A 20,270-nucleotide genomic window follows, 5' to 3' on the forward strand; every position below is an offset into this window, starting at 1 on the left:
ACTCGGAAGCTCCATGCCAGGAGGTGATGCAACCATTCAGAGTGCTCTCCAAGTTAAACCTGTAAAAATTTGGTTGTGGTTTGGTGACAAATCTCCCAAAATTCCTTATGAAAGCAGTGAAACTAATCTTTCCAAACTCACCGCTTCATTAAATCTGTTTGCTCTTTCAATTATCTTTGCATCATCCCCATCCTTGGCGACAAAGCCATCAATTGACTGACAGGAAGACAGACAGACTTTATTGATCCCAAGGGAAATTGGGTTTCGTTACAGTTGCACCAACCAAGAATAGTGTAGAAATATAGCAAAATAAAACCATAAATAATTAAATAATAATTATTATTATACATAACGTAAAAGTAGCAGATTCCCGCGGAACACCACTTATCAACCGTACCGCCTATCGAATTGTGTTGTTGCGTTCAAGTAGGTATGAACTTACACCTCCTCTGAACAGAAGATCTCTTAAGGTCCTGCCACTTACTGTATGATTTCTTAGAGTCATACAGCACTACAACACAGAGCAGGCACTTCGGCCTGTCTAGTCCTTTCCCCCAGGCTCTTGAACCTCTGAAAGAGCAACACCATATAAAACAAAAACAAGAGAAAATCTGCAATTGCTGGAAATCCAAACACATAAAATGCTGGAGGAACTCAGCAGGCCAGGCAGCACCTATGGAAAAGAGTGCAATCGACATTTCGGACCTAAACCCTTCGGCAGGACTGCTCAAAAATAACTTCAATTGGTATCGAGCACTTTGAAGCGTCCGGAAAGAGAAGTAAAAAGCGCTGAGAAATGTTAATAAGTCTTATTTTTGTTTAACGTGCGGTGTTTACCCCCTCAGGGTGAAGTTCATTCATTCATTCAGCATCCATTCATTCTCAAGTCACCAATTCATAATTTGAGAACCAATGGGAGAACACGTTCTCCTAAATTACCCACGGCTTGTGACGTCAGCGACGTCGCGGCAGACCGTCCCCCGCATCTCCCATCCCGGCTCTCCCAGTAAGCCGAATTATTATTGGACGCTGATCGGAACTTCGGCCAATCACATGAAGCGTAGGAGCACAGTGTCCGAGCATCGAATTGCAGGCGGCAGCTGGAGCTCGTCTTTGTTCTGCAAGTTTCAACCCGTGGGAAACTAATAAATACAAAGAAAAAATGAGGTAAAAACATTAAAATATCGGGAGAAAAAAAGGCGATGTAGATGTTTCAATTGAATTCCTGACAAATAGACGAGGTACAGCGGCGAGCGTAGTGGAGGCCCGAAGCCTCGGAGCCGGCCATTGAAATTAAACATCTCCGGCGGCCCTCTGTCCCGCGAGGTTGGCCCTCTGTTGGTCTAACGCCTTCCTTACCCTTTCCAGTCAATTAGAACTCTTTCCTGTATGATGTCCCCTCAGCGAGATGACATGTAATTCGTGCCCGGAGCTGGTGAGATGGTTCCATGCGGATTCGTGGCGGCACCTCACGCTCCCCACGCTTCCTTCCTTTCCACTCGCTTCCCTTATCTATTCATGTCTCTAACCCCCGTACTCGTTCCATTGTCCTCTCTCAATCCAAGCCCCCCCACCCCCCGACTCTCGATCTCTCTCGCCGCTTCATCTGTCTACCTCCCTCCTGTGTGTGGTCCAAAGTTTGGGGCGGTTTTCTAGCAATCCTTGGACTTCTTCACCCCAGTGATTACTGGAGGTTGAATGGTTTGATATATTCAAGATCAATGTAATGATTTGTAGTTTTTAGGGGACTAAAGGACTGCGTGGATTAGATAGGAAAATGGAACTGAAGCCATAACTTGTTCTCTCTCATCAGTCACATTTGCCTCACCCTGTGCACCCTTACCCTTAATACATCCATCTAACGTTCAACAGGAGGTTAGATCATTTATTTTTCCTGTACCTAGCTTTGCTCCTTAACTGTTCAATCTCGGAATTGTTGATGGTAATGAGGGGCAAATAAAATTGGTTAGGGTGAGTGGAAAAATGGGCGTCTCACCGACCACCCCATCAGCCTCTGCATCCAGCACATAATTCTCTGTATCTTATGCCATCTCCAACGGGATCCCTCCACCCTCCCCACCTCTTGTCCATTTGCTCCTCCCCACTGATCTCCCTCCTCAAGTGGAACAAGTGCCCCTTCCCCTCCTCCCTCACTACCATTCAGGGCCCCAAACAATCCTTCCAGGTGACGTAACACTTCACCTGTGAGTCTGTTGTATCCGGTACATCTGGTGTGGCCTTCTGTATATTGGTGAGACCTGAAGTAGATTGGGAGACCGTTTTATCAAGCACCTCTTCACCAGAAAAAGCAGGATCAACCTATTTTAATTCTACTTCTCATTTCAACATGTCAGTCCATGGCCGCCACCTCTACTGTCACAATGAGGCCACACTCAGGTTGGAGGAGAAACACCCTGTATTCCATTTGCGTAGCATCCAAACGATGGCATGAACATCGATTTCTCAAATATCCAGTAATCCTCCTGCCCCTCCCCCCCCCACCTTGTCTCCTTACCTGCCCATCACCTCCCTCTGGTGCTCATCCCCCTTTTGTTACTTCCATGTTCTTCAGTTCTGTCCTATCAGATCCCTCCTTTTCCAGCCTTGTATCTCTTTCACCCATCAACTTCCCATCTCTTTACTTCAGCCCCTCCCACTTTCACCTATCACCTTGTGTTTCTTCCCCCCTCCCCCCACCTTCTTACTCTGACTCTTTTTTTCTGTCCCGTCCTGATGAAGGGTCTCAGCCTGAAACGTTGACTGTACTCTTGTTTCTCTGGGTACTGCCTGGCCTGCTGAGTTTCTCCAGCATTTTGTGTGCATTGCTTGGATTTCCAGCATCTGCAAATTTTCTTCTGTTTATGCTTGATGATCTGGGCAGGTCCGTCTGGCGCTCTACCTCTTTTGTGGAAATGGTGCTGTGGGATTCTGGAAAAATGAAAAATGTTTCAAGATTTACTTGAAAATAGCAACCATTTCATTCCTCCCAACCCCCTCCCAGCAAATTCTAAGGTGATTGGAGAAAAATATTGGGGGGGGGGGGTTCAGGGGTATGTTTTTAACACACAGTGGTAAGTGTGTGGAACAACCTGCTGGGGTGCTGGTAGAGGCAGATACATTAGGAATATTTAAGAAACCCTTAGGTAGGAAGATGGATAATTATATAGGAGAGAAGGGTTAGATTGATCTTGGTAGGTTAAAAGGTTGGTACAACTCATGGGCTGAGGGACCTGTACTATGCTATATTGTTATCCATGATCTGTTGACAATGAAACAGACTTGACATCTGCTCCTTTATTTCGTACCTCTTAATTCCTTGATTTATTAAATATTTATCTGCCTCCAATCTAATGATTTGTCACCCACCACCTACTAGTACCTGGAATTCCAGAGATTTGTCACCCTTTACTATAATAAATTTTTGTGTACTTGTTTTAAATGACCTACCATATGTCCTGTTGTAATGACCCCTTGTTCAAGACTTTCCCAGATGTGAAAGCTGTTTGAATCTCTGCCATTATTGGAAATCTTTGGAGTGACAGCTAAAATCTCTAGAATTCCTTCCCTAAGCTACATGGTTTAAAATGCAGTATATTTTAAAGTATACTGTAAAATACTTTAAAGATTTTACAGTATCTTTAAAATACTGTAGCTATTTTAAAGATACGGCAGCTCTTAGACCAACTCTGGTCATCCCTGTATCTGGGAGTATCTTTATCTGATTGTGCACATTTATAATAAAATACATCCGGCATTTTGTGTGTGTTGCTGTGGATTTCCAGCATCTGCAGAAACCCCTGTGTTTATGATCTGCTGCTCCATTGTGAAGTCTCTTCGAGGTATGCCTACCCTGATGAAGCGTAAACCTTCTCTTTGACAGCAGTTTAGTAAAACCCTCTCTCACTGCTCCCCCTCTGATTTCTGCTGTCCTCTGACTCTTTGACCATGTATTCACCCAGATTCATTACCACAGCCACATATCCTTCCAGGAAACTTGACTTTGCTCCTATCCTACCAGACTCTTTCTCCTGCAGCCCTTTAACCTTTCCCATACACCTGGCTTCACCTGCCAGCTTGTACTCCTGTTCCCTCCCCACATTTTTTTTGGGGTATCTTTCACCTTCCTTTCCAGGCCTGAAGAAGGGTCTTGACCCAAGATGCTGATTGTTTATTCCTCTCCATAGATGCTGCCTGATGCGCTGAGTTCATCCAGCATTGTGTGTGTGTTACAGGGGAATTAGTGGCACAAATAGAAAATGATAGTTTTGATCTAGTAGCTACTATGAAGCTGTGATTGCAAAATGACCACTTTTGGAAGCTGTACACTCTCTGGCCACTACAGTGTATGTTTGTGGTATTCTTGAAGTAGATGGTATAGCCCATCTACTTCAAGATTTGACATGTGCCTTCACAGATGGTCATCTGCACACCACTGTTAGAACATGCGGATACGAGTTATTCTCAGCTTGAAGCGGTCTGACCATTCTCCTCTGACCTCTCTCATAATGAGACGTTTTCCCCCACAGAATTGCCACTGCTCACTGGATGTTTTTGTTTTTCACACCATTCTCTAAACTCTGGAGAATGTTGTGCATGGGAAGATCCAAGAGATTAGCAGTTTCTGAGATACTCAAACCACCCTGTCTGGCACCAACAATCATTGCAGTCCGAGTCACTTAGATCATATCATTTTCCCCGTTCTGATGTTTGGTCTAAACAACAACTGAGCTATGTTGGTATGCTTGTATTCATTGAGTTGCTGCCGCATGATTGGATGATTAGATATTTGAGCAGGTGGGTCTAATAAAGTGATCAATGAGTATATTCCAGGATACAATGTGAAATTAGAAGAAGAGGCAGAATAGTTCTGACCTTGAACAATAGGAAGAAGTATCTTTGATCAGGTGATTGTAAAGCAGAATCAATTCGACCTAGGAACTGGCAAGGCAAACATTTGTAGAATTGGTGTTTAGGCTCTCAGGTGGTAATGGCAGTGATGTAAATTAGAAAAATAAAGGTACATATAATAACTTATTGCCACTGGTGCTTAGAACAGCAATGAAGGTCCTCCATCTCTGGTGCTGTTCAGGGCTTCCTTCATCATGTCAGTAGCTTCCTCTCTGTTTTCACTACTGTCAGTCACACAAGTCCTGAATGGAGATTCAGGAATACCATCACACTCAGACGTAGAAGGATTTTTCATTGCTCTTTTCGTAATAATTTTGTTTGACCAGTCAGAGTTGTTATCCCTGAACTGAAGCTTCAAAGCTGAAGGATTGGTGGACCACTCTTACTCTGTCCTCTACCCTTTGACATATTTGGTATGGGTGACCCTACCAGGAGCCAAAGCATAAAGCTCTGACTATAGCCAACATAGCTCTCCTGGTCACTGAGGCACAAAAACCTTCAAAACCAACAAGTTTGTGGTCCTCTTGGAGGTACTCATAACAGGGTTAATAAATAAACTTGAGGGACTTTCATGTGTGAACCAAATGAGTATTGAAAGTATGGATGAATTCATGGAATGCATAAGAAATGCGGTGGAACCAAGCTTATTCCTGAGGAATATTCCAGCAGGCTGTTCTGGTTCTGGATAGGATTAAATGCTAATTGGGCATTTAAAGCACTTCTAAGGAACAATGACCAATAATATGATTGAATTTTGCATTATCAAGTCAAGTCAACTTTTATTGTCACTTCGACCATAACTGCTGGTACAGTACATAGTAAAACTGAGACATTTTTCAGGACCATGGTGTTACATGACACAGTACAAAAACTAGACTGAACTACGTAATAAAAAAAAACAGAAAGCTACACTAGACTACAGACCTACACTGGGCTGCATAAAGTGCACAAAAACAGTGCAGGCATTACAATAAATAATAAACAGGACAGTAGGGCTTTTGTCAGTCCAGGCTTTGGGTATTGAGGCGTCTGATAGCTTGGGGGAAGAAACTGTTATATAGTCTGGTCGTGAGAGCCCAAATGCTTCGGAGCCTTTTCCCAGACAGCAGGAGGGAGAAGAGATTGTATGAGGGGTGCATGGGGTCCTTCATAATGCTGTTTCCTTTGCGGATGCAGTGTGTAGTATAAATGTCTGATGGCAAGAAGAGAGACCCCGATGATCTTCTCAGCTGACCTCACTATCCGCTGCAGGGTCTTGCGATCCGAGATGGTGCAATTTCCGAACCAGGCAGTGATGCAGCTGCTCAGGATGCTCTCAATACAACCCCTGTAGAATGTGATGAGGATGGGGGGTGGGAGATGGACTTTCCTCAGCCTTTGCAAAAAGTAGAAACGCTGCTGGGCTTTCTTTGCTATGGAACTGGTGTTGAGGGACCAGGTGAGATTCTCCGTCAGGTGAACACCAAGAAATTTGGTGCTCTTTACATTCTCTACCAAGGAGCCATCGATGTTCAGCGGGGAGTGGTCACTCCATGCCCTCCTGAAGTCAACAACCATCTCTTTTGTTCACATTAAGAGACAGGTTGTTGGCTCTGCACCAGTCCGTTAGCCGCTGCGCCTCCTCTCTGTAAGCTGACTTGTCGTTCTTGCTGATGAGACCCACCAAGGTTGTGTCATTGGCGAACTTGGTGATATGGTTCGAGCTGTGTGTTGCAGCACAGTCATGGTTCAGCAGAGTGAACAGCAGTGGACTGAGCACACAGCCCTGGGAAGCCCCCGTGCACAGTGTGATGGTGTTGGAGATGCTGCTCCCGATCCGGACTGACTGAGATCTCCCAGTCAGGAAGTTTAGGATCCAGTTGTAGAGGGAAGTGTTCAGGCCCAATAGGCTCAGCTTTCCAATCAGTTTCTGATTGTGTTGAATGCTGAACTAAAGTGTATGAACAGCATCTGAACGAAAGTGTCTTTTTTGTCCAGGTGGGTTAGGGCCAAGTGGAGGGTGGTGGCAATGGCATCATCTGTTGAGCGGTTGGGATGGTACACAAACTGCAGGGGGTCCAGTGAGGGGGGCAGCAAGGTCTTGATATTCCTCAAGACGAGCCTCTCGAAACACTTCATGATGATGGATGTGAGTGCAACAGGACGGTAGTCATTAAGGCAGGACACTGAAGACTTCTTCGGCATAGGGACAACGGTGGCAGCCTTGAAGCACGTTGGAATGGTGGCGCTACTCAGGGAGATGTTGAAGATGTCAGTGAGAACATCTGCTAGCTGGTCTGCACATCCTCTGAGCACTCTACCAGGGATGTTGTCTGGTCCAGCAGCTTTCCGTGGGTTAACCCTGCACAGGGTTCTTCTCACATCGGCCACGGTGAGACACAGCACCTGGTCATTTGTAGGAGGGGTGGACTTCCTCACCACCACGTCATTTTCTGCCTCAAACCGGGTGTAGAAGTTATTCAGTGCATCTGGGAGGGAGGCATCACCTGCACAGTCAGGTGAGGTTGTCCTGTAATTGGTGATGTCCTGGATGCCCTTCCGCATGCCTTCCATCTGTCACCACTGTCCTTGAAGTAACTGTGGATTAGCTGGGCATGTGCATGTTTTGCCCCTCTGATGGTTCGGGACAGTTTGGGCCTTGCTGTTGTTAAAGCTGCCTTGTCGCCTGCTCTGAAGGCAGAGTCACGGGACCTCAGCAGCGCACGCACCTGTACGGTCATCCATGACTTCTGATTGGCACGTATAGTGATGGTCTTGGACAGAGTAACATCATCAATATGCTACATCACTTGCTGATGTAGCTGGTCACTGATGCTGTGTACTCCTCTAAGTTGGTAGAGTCGCCATCGGTTGCAGCCTCCCTGAACATGTGCCAGTCAGTGTTCTCAAAGCAGTCTTGAAGAGCAGAGATGGCTCCTGCTGGCCAGGTTTTCACCTGCTTCTGAACTGGTCTGGAGCGGTCTGTATGCTGGGATTAGCATAACAGATGTGGTCTGAGTATCCGAGGTGGGGGCGGGGCTCTGCCCGGTACGCATCGGGGATGTTTGTGAAAACCAGGTCCAATGCGTTCTCCCCTCTGGCTGAAAAGTTCACATACTGATGGAATTTGGGGAACACTGACTTAAGGTTCGCATGGTTAAAATCACTGACGACAATAAACAGACCATCACGGTGTGCGTTCTGCAGTTTGCTAATAGCCCCGTACAGTTCACAGAGCGCCTCCTTAGCATTAATGCTGGGGGGGGAATGTAGACACTGAATATAAGGACAGAGGTGAATTCCTGTGGCAAATAAAATGGTCTGCATCGAGCTGCCACAAACTCCACTAATGATGAGCAGTGTCTGGAAACCAGCACAGAGTTCTTACACCATTCCGTGTCGATGTAAACACAGACACCACCACCGCGGACCTTACCGGAGACAGCTGGATCTCTGTCCGAACGAAACAAAGCTAGCCTGTCTAGCTGGATGGCAGCGTCCGAAATCCCATCAGTGAGCCATGTCTCTGTGAAGACATATGCGGAGCAAACTCTGTACTCCCGCCAAGTATTACATTGGATTCGGATGTAGTCCATTTTATTGTCCAGGGAGTGGACATTGGAGAGCAGAATGGACGGGAGAGCCGGCCGGCTAGGGTTTGCTTTTAGCCTGGCATGGACCCCTGCCCGCTTGCCTCGTTTCTGCTTCCTCGCACATCGCTTTTGACGTCCCCATCTCTGGCTCCCAGCATCAGGCAAGTCCGAGGATTGTAGGCCCGTTCCCCTCAGCAAGCCGACGTCACATAATTCAGCCAGCAGATCTTTGTGGAGGATTGTTTTTGGACGATCTCTGTATTGTAGTAGTATCTGGCGATGGTAGATAACCGCTCTGTTATCCGTGTGCCCTAATCGAAAATTGTGTATCAAACTTAAAATAGAAATTTAAATTAAAGTAACACCAGGTCTGAAAGGCTGCTGCTGCCGTGCCGCGCCGCCTCATGGGAACCTTATGGTGGAAATAATTCAATTGAATCTGAAATCCAACTTTCAAACAATCAATCTATGAAGGTATGAAACTTGTGTTGACTGGTGGTAGATTGGGAAAGATAAAAGATTTATAAATAAACTTCCTTTACTCAAGGCCATAAGCCCCACTGTGCCATAGGCTACCAACAGCAGCTTGCTAAAGTCCTGTGTCCTGGGCCAGTCTTTCAAGTTGTCCCCAGGTGTAGCCCATTTTCACCCAGGGGTGAGTCTTTGGAGCTATCTTTGGATTGTCTGTAGTGCTGGGTTTTTACAGGATATGGTTGCTAGACCCATGCTCAACCCACTTCCTTTTGCAGGCTGGGACTCTCAGGACTGTCCGTGGCAGAGTTAATGCTAGTATACAGTTCATGTATTTCTTTACTGCAAAAACACCCTGACACAGTAGTGTACTGGTCAGTGCAGCACTTCACAGTTGGGGGTCAATTCCAGCTACTGTTTGTACATTCTCCCCATGACCACATTGTGTTCCAGTTTCCTTCCACATTGTCTATTATTGTAACTTAGATGAAGATTGGACCATATTTTATGAGTAATTAATGCAGAAAACCAGGTAATTGTAAAGGGGTCACAAGCTTTCTTGCAACTGTACTGTGTAGTTTAGTGAGTTGTGGACGTGGTATGTTGCTGCCAGAAGCATGGCAACATTGCGGCTGCTCAGCATCATCTTTGCTGATTTGTTTTGCAAACCATGCAGTTTACTGTATGTTTTGATATATATCTGACAAACCCTGTTTTATCTTTTAAAAAAAATCCTAACAGTAAGATGTGCTAGGTCAAAGGGAAAGGATTATAACATTGGCAGAAATGAGTAGGATGGGTTATATTGAGGAACAAGAAAATGACTTCCTAATAAAATCGTGTTGTTTCCTAGTAGTTGGTTTGGTGGTCATCCGTCATAGCCGACGATGACAATGAAACCTGTACGAGAAAGCTTTTAAAGTGGAAAAGCTGTTGCATTGAGGCAGTTCCACTCTCTCAGAAGTCTAGGTTCAAGGGTACGAATAGTCGCCAAGAGTTATCTTCCTTGGTTACCTTAGTTGTAGTCGATAACCACGACTCTTCCGTACATTGTCATTCCCTCTGCTTCCCATAAAGTGTTGCAGAACCACCTTCCTGGCTGTTGGATCTCACTGTTGATCTCATCCGCCCAGTCCACTGGAGCTGATTTCAAAAGCTAGGACAGGCATGCCCCGTCTCACCAGGGTATGAGGCCCGCCAGTTACCCCTACCTGGTTTAGCCCGTTTGTTGAAGCAGTGTACCAGGGTATAGCTACTGTCACACGCAAACAGTTACTTGGAGCCACAGGTGAGAACTGTGTCCAGTGCATCCCAAAGGTGAGTGAGCTGCCCCAGAATGGACATGACAAGCCCCTTCACCAGAAGTACTATCCCTCCCTGGATACTGAACGAGAAAGTAGCAGAGAAATTCAGTATATTTTTGTGTTCATTTTTTACTGAAGGCACAAAATATTGCTGATATATTGGAAATCTGGATGTAATGAGGATTATAAATCCCTCTGCTGTTTAAAAATGCATTTGTGTAACAATTAAAGAATTCCTATAACTGATTAGTTAGCAATTACTGTGTGAAACTGAGATATCCAATTTCAAACAGAAGCTTACAGTTCTTAATTGCAGCCTGTATTCAGTGTTGAGATCAGTTGGAGTTTGGATGTAGTGTGGGAGCTGAGGGGTTAATATCACTCAGCAATCCCATTTCCATCCATTATCTTCTGATCCCCAGTGGGACAGGCTCATCCAATATCATGCCTCATTTATTTGTGATGCCTTTCGTAGTCAAATATCGTGGACAGTAACTGTGCTGCAATAACTTGGGTGAATGCAAAAGGTTACTTTAGAAAATTTGCCTTCAGGAAATGAGTAGATTAATCTGAAAAGATGTTAGTTATAACGTACACTAGAATTGTGGATATAAATGTAGAGAAAATTGGTCAATAAATCCTTGACTTCAGTTTTTTTTTAAACCATAATGAATAATAAGATTGGTCTGCATACTTTACAAATCTTGCCTTCAAATTCTTGTTCAAGTTTATTTGTCATTCAGCCTGACGCATGCAGCTAAAGGAAACAGCGTTCCTCCAGGGCCTAGGCGCAAAACACAGTACATACAGTCACACAGCACATATAGTTGCTACATTGCATACAGTCACAAAATAATATTCAGCACAAGTCCCTGAGTGGCATGGCTGAAGATTGATGGTGCATGGGATCTTGTACTGGAGCCACGTTTCTGTAAGAACAAGCACCCAGCAGTTCCTCATCTCGAGCTGGGTCAGCTCCAGACAATCTAGCTTGCCTTCACAGGAGCAAATACTGGAGAGCAGCACTTCTGGGAAGGGCCAGACCCAGCACAGTATTAACGGTTTTATTTGAACCCAAATTAAATGGCAAAATATTTTAGATTGAAGGATTATGTTGATTATGCAAACAGTTGCTGCCTGCTAGGTTACGGTAGCTCCATAATGTTTCTATTTGTGACTGAACAACAGATGCATTTGAATCCAGGAGTTGGCTTGCTTTATATTTTTTGTGTTGGCAAAGTCGAGGGGGGTCAGGAACTCGGACCCCCTACTTCACAGACCACCTTAATGCTGTTTCCTCATGATTGCTTCTTTGCTGCCCTGTAGAGCTTGTATTTATTTTAACCACGTGTTCATTTGCTTTCTATTGCAGAGGTGACAGAGGACGTGGCCGTGGACGTTTTGGCGCAAGGGGTGGTCCAGTTGGGGGGTACGTGCCATTAGAAATTAGTTCAAGATTCGCTGCATTGAAATCCAGATTTTTATTAATTTGAAAATTTGTTTCTGTCTGACATGAACAGGTTCAGACCTTTCGTCCCTCACATCCCGTTTGATTTCTATGTGGTAAGTCATAATTCATCTTTGAAACTTTTTTTTATATATTGTAAGGTTGGCTTGGAGTTGTGTAGTGGGAGGGTGAGGTGGTAACTAACTTTATACGATTCTACTATGGGTGCTTTTCTTAACTGTTACGAACTGTACCTCTTTTTACTTTTTGTTTTTTTCGCATTGTAGAAGCTCATAAAAAATAATAAATTAAAATAAAGTGATTTATTGGGCATTGGAATCCATGAGCAACAATCTTGCTTCATTACCTATTCTGATCACTATTCTGTGTACTTTTGCTTTGATTAGATGCTTAATATCTTGGGTGGATTACGCAGAAGCGCAATCATATCCCCTCCTGTTTCAGTATGCCACAGGGTATAGTAACACACTGGCTAAGTTAAAATGCTACAGTGCAAGTGCCACCACAGGAGTCATAAATTGAAAATCAAATTGGGTAATAAGTCTGGAATTTAAAACTAATATCATTAATGGTTTTGAATTATAATTAAAATGCATCTCTAAAAGATATGTTATTTTTACCATGGTACCCTAGACCCATGATACTCATCACTACCCAGAAATTGCCTCAGTTCAAGCACAATCAAAGTTCAAAGTAAATCTAATTATCAAAGTACATATATGTCACCACATATAACCCTGAGTTTTATTTTCTTGAAGACAATCACAGTAAATAAAAAGAAACAAGATAATGAAAAATTGCACTTGACAGACACAAGCAACCGGTGTGCAAAAGACAATAAACTGCAAATACAAAAAGAAAAAAAAAGTAATTTAGCAATAAATATTACCGTCATGCGATGAAGAGTTTTTGAAGGCAAGTCCATAGATTATGTTGTGTTCAGTGTTGGGGTGATCAAGAGCCAGATGGTTGTGGGTAATAACTAGTCCTGAACCTGGTAGTGAGAGTCCTATGTCTACTGATGGCAGCAGCAAGCAGAGACCATGGCCTGGGTGATGGGTGGGGGGCGGTCCAGCATCCAGACCACGCACGGTCACGAGATAAGCAATAGATGCTTGCCTTGCTTTCGGTACTCTTATTTTATGGACAAATTTAACAGGAGACCACAGGCCACTGAGATAATAATCAGAAGCAGGTTTTGCATTTTCTAGACCAAGGGTTCCTAAACCCATGGACCTCTTGGTTAATGGTAAGGGTTTGTGGCATAAAAAAAGGTTTGGAACCCCTGCTCTAGACTATGGCATGGGCTAAAACATTTCAAACTACTGTGAGCTAGCAGATTTCCTACCATCGTGGGCAAGGAGAGAAGAACTGCATTTCTATAGCTTCTTCCACCACCTTGGGTTTCCCCAAAGGAAATTAAGGCAATTAAAGTTTTTTTTTAATAAAATGTATTCACCCATTCACCCCCCACTGTTGGAAGTTTTCATGTTTTATTGTTTTATAACATTGGATCACAGTGGTTTTAATTTGGCTTTTTAGACTGCGCATACAACAACTGTAGCCCATGTGCTTCACCAGTCGCAGTTTTGTAGGAGAGTGGCAAAGAGAAAGCCACTGTTGAAAAAAATCACATGAAATCTTGGCTAAAGTTTGACAGAGGGCATGAAGTCAGCTGGAAGAAGTTTCTGTGGTCTGATGAAACCAAAGTTGAGCTTTTCGGCCATCAGACTAAACACTAGGTTTGGAATAAGCCAAACACTACATGTCATCAAAAACACACTATCCCTACCTGGAAGCATGGTGGTGGCTGCATATTGTTTCATTGCAGCAGGCCCTGGAAGGCTTGTGAAGGTAGAGGGTAAATTGAATGCAGCAATATACAGGAAAATTCGGGAAGAAAACCTGATGCAGTCTGCAAGAGAGCTGCATCTTGGGAAAAGATTTGTTTACCAGCAAGACAGTGACCCCAGGCATCAAGCCAAAGCTGCACCGTTAATACCTTGGAATGGCCAAGTCAGAGCCCAGACCTTCAATCCAATTGAGAATTTGTGACTAGACTTGAAAAGGGCTGTTCTCTCACAATCCCCGTGCAATCTGACAGCTTGAGCAGTTTTGTAAAGAAGAATGGGGGGAAAATTGCAGTGTCCAGATGTACAAAGCTGACAGAGACCTGTCCACACAGACTGAAGGCTATAATTGCTGCCAAAGGTGCATCTACTAAATACTGACTTGAAGGACATGAATACTTACGTAGTCAATTATTTTGTGTTTATATTAGTAATTAATTTAAATCACTTTGTAGAAATTTGTTTTCACTTTAGACACAAATGAGTTTTTTTCTGTTGATCAGTGTCAACAAAAATCCAAATTAAATCCACTGTGATTCAATGTTTTGAAACAATAAAGCATGAAAACTTCTAGGGGTGGGTGAATACTTCTTGTAGGCACTGTTAGTGGGGATCCTGTAAAAATGTAGAAGGTAATTTCATGCGTGTGACGCTTTGGTGTTATATTGATTTTGGTGTCTACTGGATTGGACTGTTCTGCTCTTTGAGCGGTTCTTCATTTCATGTAGACTCAAGTGTTGTTTCTTTTGTACTGCTATTGTCACACTATTCCTTTTTGCACTTCTTGCTGTATTGTGTTTATTGTTACCTTGTATATTGTTTACTTTAGAAAACAATTTTATTATACTCTGGTGCACACAAGTGTAAATTAATCTGGACTAGAGTCCACTTCAGCATCTCAATTGAAAATGTCACTTTAGGCAGAGCACGGGCTTTGTTGCCTTAGACATTTTTGCAAACTGCAAACTACAGATTCTGATTTAGCTGCAGCTAAAACAGTAGAATGTTATTGGGAATTAGCTTTATCCAGCAGCAGTGGTATTCTTCCAACATGTCAGTCCATGGCCCTTTCTTTCACCTGCCAACATCCCCTTCCCACCCTCACCTTCTTGTTCTGGTCTTTTCCAGTCCTGATGAAGGGTTTCGGCCCAAAATATCAACTGTTTATTTATTTCCATAGATGCTGTCTGACCTGTTGAGTTCCTCCAGCATTTTATGTGTATAATTCTGAGCTTTGTACACAAGATTCAAGATTGTTTAATGCCATTTCCACTACATAAGTGTAAAAGAAGACAAAGTATTTGTTACTCGGGATCTGATGCAGCGCAAAAGAAATTCAATAAGATAAAGCAATAAAAAAACAATAAATATAAATACATAAGATTGTGATTGATTGTATGTCCATAAAGTGACACCAGGCAAAGGAGCAAATTTTATATGTCCGAGTACATGTATGTCACCCCATACAACCCTGAGAATCTTTTTCCTGTGGGCATACTCAGCAAATATACAGACTAGTAGCTATAGCAGGATCAATGAAAGATCAGGTAGAGCATAGAAGACAACAAACTGTGTAAATGCAATTAAATATAAATAGCAATAAATAATGAAAGATTTAACAAGATGAAGAGTTCTTAAAGTGAGATCATTGGTTGTGGGAACATCACAATAGAGAATTTAGTTATCCCTTTTTGTTCAAGAGCTTGATTGTTGAGGGGTAGTAACTGTTCTTGAACCTGGTCATCCGAGTCCTGAGGCACCTGTACCTTTTACCTGATGGCAGCAGTGAGAAATGAGCATAGCTGAGGTGGTGATCTTTGATGGATGCTGTCCCAAGACAGAATTTCATGTAGATGTACTCAATGGTTGGAAGAGCTTTACCTGTGATGTACTGGACTGAATCCACTACCTTTTGTAGCCAGTCAATACACTTTCCACGACACATCTACAGAGGGCGACTGACAGGAAATAATAAAGTAGTGGTGGTTGATGTTTCAATATGGTGCTGCTTTTTTGATCAAGAAGTCTCCAGTGATTCACTAAGCCAAGGCTGTGTTTTCTGTTCCATTGTTCAGAAAGGCAGTGAAAATCTAATGACCCCATCCGGAAATAGGTTGGAAGTTTCTGAGCTTTCAATTAACGTGTGAATAAACAGTTTAAACCATTATGTCATTCACTGTTCAGTGAATTTCAAAATTGATATAATTAACATGAAGCACATTTGAAATGTTTTGATGTATTATAATGTGTTATGGTAATGTATCTTGTGAGATAATCGAAAAGATCTTGACCCTGGTGAATCATCTTGTTGCTCAGTCTTGTGCTTTTTTGTTTATAGGAGATGGAGGCTGCTTTTAAGTTGGAGTTATGCTTGCTTGTGGTGGTTAAATTATTTTTTTGAACAAATCATTCAGCCCATGGATGATTACTTCTTAATTATCGTAGTTAAAGGGTGAATATTCATGGGTATTAACCCCTGAAATCTGAACATGATGTGCAAGAGCACTGGGAGATGCTATTCCTATCTGAAGCCAAGTGTCTCAAACATGAGGAAGGGAAGAAAGATAAAGGAGAGGGATATAGAGCTTTGGTAGTTTTCACAGATTTCTATCCACATCACCATTTTACTTTTCTAGAGGAAATCAAGGATAGGAACAGAAAAAAAAAGCAGGGGTGTGCAAATGCCGGAAGTCCAGAGTAACACACACAAAATGCTGGAAGAACTCAGCAGGTCAGACGGCATCTACGGAGAGGAATAAACAGTTGATGTTTTAGACTGAGACTCAGAAGGATCTCAGCCCGAAGCGTTGACAGTTTATTCCCCTCTATTAATGATGCCTGACCTGCTGAGTTCCTCCAGTATTTTTTGTAGGAACAGAATATCTCTTTCAGATGCTTGTACCTGTTCTTCCATTCAACAGGATCACTCTTTGTCAGGCATCATCTCCATTGTTAATATTTCTTCCTCTTAACCCAATTTAAAAATGTATCAACTTCAGTCTTGCATTCTGGGTGTGAGAATCTTAGTTCTGCTGTTCTGGCAAAGAATCAGGTAATGTGGGTAGAGTGCAGGAAACTGGTGCTGAGCTAAGAGTGGCGAAGTATGTTTAAAAGCTGATGTAACAATTACCCTATTATCATGTGTTCTATATTCATTTAACTTTTGACGACCTAGCTCTAATTCCTTAAGGAAATAAATTTTCCATTGAATCATTTTGTCACTGAATTAACTTAATTACACAGTGCTATTAATATCACTCATGAAAAGCTGGGCTTTTATATTAAAAGATGGTGTATCTTAGGAACAATTTCTTCATTTGGGAAAGGAATGATAATCTGGATTCCTAAGTTAAGGGTGAATGGTGACATGAGGGATTTTTTCACTCAGGGTTGTGAGAGTGTGGAATGAGTTGCCAGTGGAAGTGATGGATGTAGGTTTGACCTCAACTTATTTAAGAGAAGTTTGAATGAGTCCACAGATGGACAACTTAGTCTAGGTCAATGGGACTAGGCAGAATCACAGCCTGGCATGGACTAGATGGGATGAAGGGCTTTTTTCTGTGCTGCAATACGCTATGACTATAAGTCTTAAGGTATGAGGAAGATCTGTGTATAGTAGAATTCTTTTCCTTGAATTTTGGGTGCGTGGTCTGTGATCAAAGTCTTTTTAAATGAATTGTTGATTTAGGAAGCCAAGGTGAGGGGAAATGCAACAAAAAAAATATAGACAGGCCTTTCAAGATCACTTTTAATTCCAGAGCATGGTGGAACTCTGTAAGCGGCAATCAGTCCTGGGTCAGATATTAATTTTCTGAGATTGATATACTGAGGTGGTTAAAAAGCTTGAGGAAAAGCACAAGTTTCCAGAGTTGAGTTACATATCAGCCACAATCTCATTGAATGGTACAATATGAACATTGACATCTTTTATAATCAAATGCATTTTGAATACAAACTGAGTTCATTGGCCCAAGGTGGCCAGGGAAAAAAAAACTGACCCAATCCTGCATTCCAGCTCTTGCTATATTTAATAGGATTAGGGCTTCTGCCTTCTTCACTATTGTCGACTAAGTTTTTAAGAAGCAGCCACCTTCTGGGTGAAAAATAATCTTTTTAACAACTCCCTCTGATCCATCTACAAATTACTTTAGATCTATGTCCTCTACCTACTACCTTTCAAAGGAAAGTTGGTCCTTCCTAATTACTCCTTGGACTTTTTCAGTCTCTTCTGAAGAAAGCTCCTCCAGCCTAGTCAGTTATTCCTCATAACTAAATCCTCCAGTCTGACTGTATCTGAAGTTTTATACCAGCCTGCTGTCCTTGGTACAAAAATCTTCCTCCACCCCCTTCCCCTCTCCCCACCCCCCACAAGCAATTACAATTTATGGTGAGAATCCTGAGAAGCTAAGTCTGAAAAGCTCAGCAAAGGCCAACATCGATGAGAAAACACTTTGCTCCCTCCATTGTGGCAGCATAGCCTTCTGCTGAGGAAGAAGATGTCAAACCCAGCATCAAGCTGATGACTGATACAGTTGGCCCTCCTTATCTGCGGGGGATTGGTTCCGAGACCCCCCCGCGGATACCAAAAAACACAGATGCTCAAGTCCCTTATTTAACCTGTCTCAGTGCGGTAGTCTTTAGGACCCAGCAGAACCCCGGACTTTATTTAACCATGTGTCAATGAGGTGGACATTGGGACCCGGCCGTGCAGCTCTGAATCCGCAGTGTTTCTGTTCACAAAAATAATCACAATCGCGATTGAAAATAAGGTGGAAGTAATAAAATGATCGAAAGAGGTGAAATGCCATTGGTCATTGGAAAAGCGTTAGGATACAGTCGGTCAACGATCGGAACAATTTTAATGGAGCATGTGAAAGGCCCTGCCCCGATGAAAGCTACAATTATTACTAAGCAACACAGTGGTTTAATTATTGGAATACATATGTTTCTTAAGTGTTTTATATGCATAGAAAGGTAAAATATGTACTATATACTAAGAAAAATGTTTGACTAACTGACGCTAAATAATACCGGATGTACCTGTTCTGACTTCAAATCCGACTTAAAGACAGACTCAGGAATGGAACTCATTCATAACCCGGGGACTGCCTGTACTTTTAAGTCATTTCTAGACTACTTATAATACCTAATACAATGTAGATAGTTGTTATACTGTATTGTTTAGGGAATAATGACAAGAAAAAATAGTCCGTACATGCTCAAACACCGAGTGTTGGAGAGAGAACTTCCGGGTTTTCCTGATCTGCGGTTGGTTGAATCTGCGCATGCAGCACTTGCGGATAAGGAGGGCCGACTGTACTGTCCTCCTGTATATAGAAACACAGAAAATAGTTGCAGGAGTAGGCCATTCGGCCCTTTGAGCCTGCACTGCCATTCAATATGATCATGGCTGATCATCCAACTCAGAACCCTGTACCTGCTTTCTCTCCATACCCCCTGATCCCTTTAGCCACAAGGGCCATATCTAACTCCCTCTTAAATGTAGCCAGTGAACTGGCCTCAACTGTTTCCTGTGGCAGAGAATTCCACAGATTCACCACTGTCTGTGTGAAGAAGTTTTTCCTCATCTCGGTTCTAAAAGGCTTCCCCTTTATCCTTAAGCTGTGACCTCTCGTTCTGGACTTCCCCAACATCGGGAACAATCTTCCTGCATCTAGCCTGTTCAATCCCTTTAGAATTTTATACGTTTCAATAAGATCCCCCCTCAATCTTCTAAATTCCACCAAGTATAAGCCCAGTCGATCCAGTCTTTCTTCATATAAAAGTCCTTCATATGGATTCATGGACCACCTACAATAGGTACCTCAAGCCGCTAGCATAGTCTCTGATAAATCCTCCAAATTGATCGGGAGCATAGATGAATTATGGTTGCCTCCTTTCTCAGGCTAATATTACTTGGTTCAATCATAAGCAATTGTAGTGAATGCATCATTCTCCACTCAGCTCTGAGCTTTGTCTTACGTAGAGGTTACCAGTAATACAGGACTGAATTTGTCAGCCTTTATGTATAGCTTTTCATTGATTCAATTGTATTTCCTTATTCTATTGTAAATGCACTCAAGAAAATATATTGCAGGGTAGCATGTGGTGACATATATGTACTCTGATAATGATTTTAATTTGACTTAATCTTTGAACTTTTGAAAAGAAACACCACTAAGTTCTTCTCAGTCACCTTGGAAGCACATACTTTACTGACCCTGGCCGCTGGTCAGAGTATTCAGGAAGACATTAATTGCCTGGGGTTTCTGCAACAGGGTATTTGCATACAGTGGAAGGAGCACAGAGCATCCCAAATCACCCACTGTGTTAGTCAGCAGCTGCTGTGCATATGACAGAGCCTGCAAATCCCACATTGACTCCTCAGAAGACATGAGATACAGGGATAGAATTAAGGCCATTTGTGGAGTCTGCTCCACCACTATCATGCCTCTCAACGCCATTCTCCTGCCTTTTCCCTGTAACCTTTGATGCCCTGACTAATCAAAAACCTGTCAGCCAATGACTTGGCCTCCACAGCTGTCTATGGCAGTGAATTCCACATAATCACCTCCCTCTGGCTAAAGAAATTCCTCGTCATCTCTTCTGTAAATGGATGTTCTTGCACTCTGAGGCTGTACCCTCAAGTCCTAGACTCTCCTGCTATGGGAAACATCTTCTCCACTCTGGACCCTTC

At 42.9% G+C, this 20,270-nt stretch overlaps 1 protein-coding gene across 1 annotated transcript in view; it reads left to right on the forward strand.

The window, feature by feature from the left end:
• The first annotated feature begins 1,020 nt into the window (after positions 1–1,020).
• ilf2 (interleukin enhancer binding factor 2) overlaps positions 1,021–20,270 on the forward strand; it is a 66,217-nt gene continuing 46,967 nt past the window's right edge. The window contains exons 1-3 of the mRNA XM_059980048.1: positions 1,021–1,167; positions 11,628–11,684; positions 11,776–11,818. Coding sequence (XP_059836031.1) covers positions 1,163–1,167; positions 11,628–11,684; positions 11,776–11,818 — 105 coding nt within the window. The 5' untranslated portion in view covers positions 1,021–1,162. The remainder of the gene's footprint in view (positions 1,168–11,627; positions 11,685–11,775; positions 11,819–20,270) is intronic.

This window comes from Hypanus sabinus, chromosome 9 (assembly GCF_030144855.1).
Source record: "Hypanus sabinus isolate sHypSab1 chromosome 9, sHypSab1.hap1, whole genome shotgun sequence".
NCBI lineage: Eukaryota > Metazoa > Chordata > Chondrichthyes > Myliobatiformes > Dasyatidae > Hypanus > Hypanus sabinus.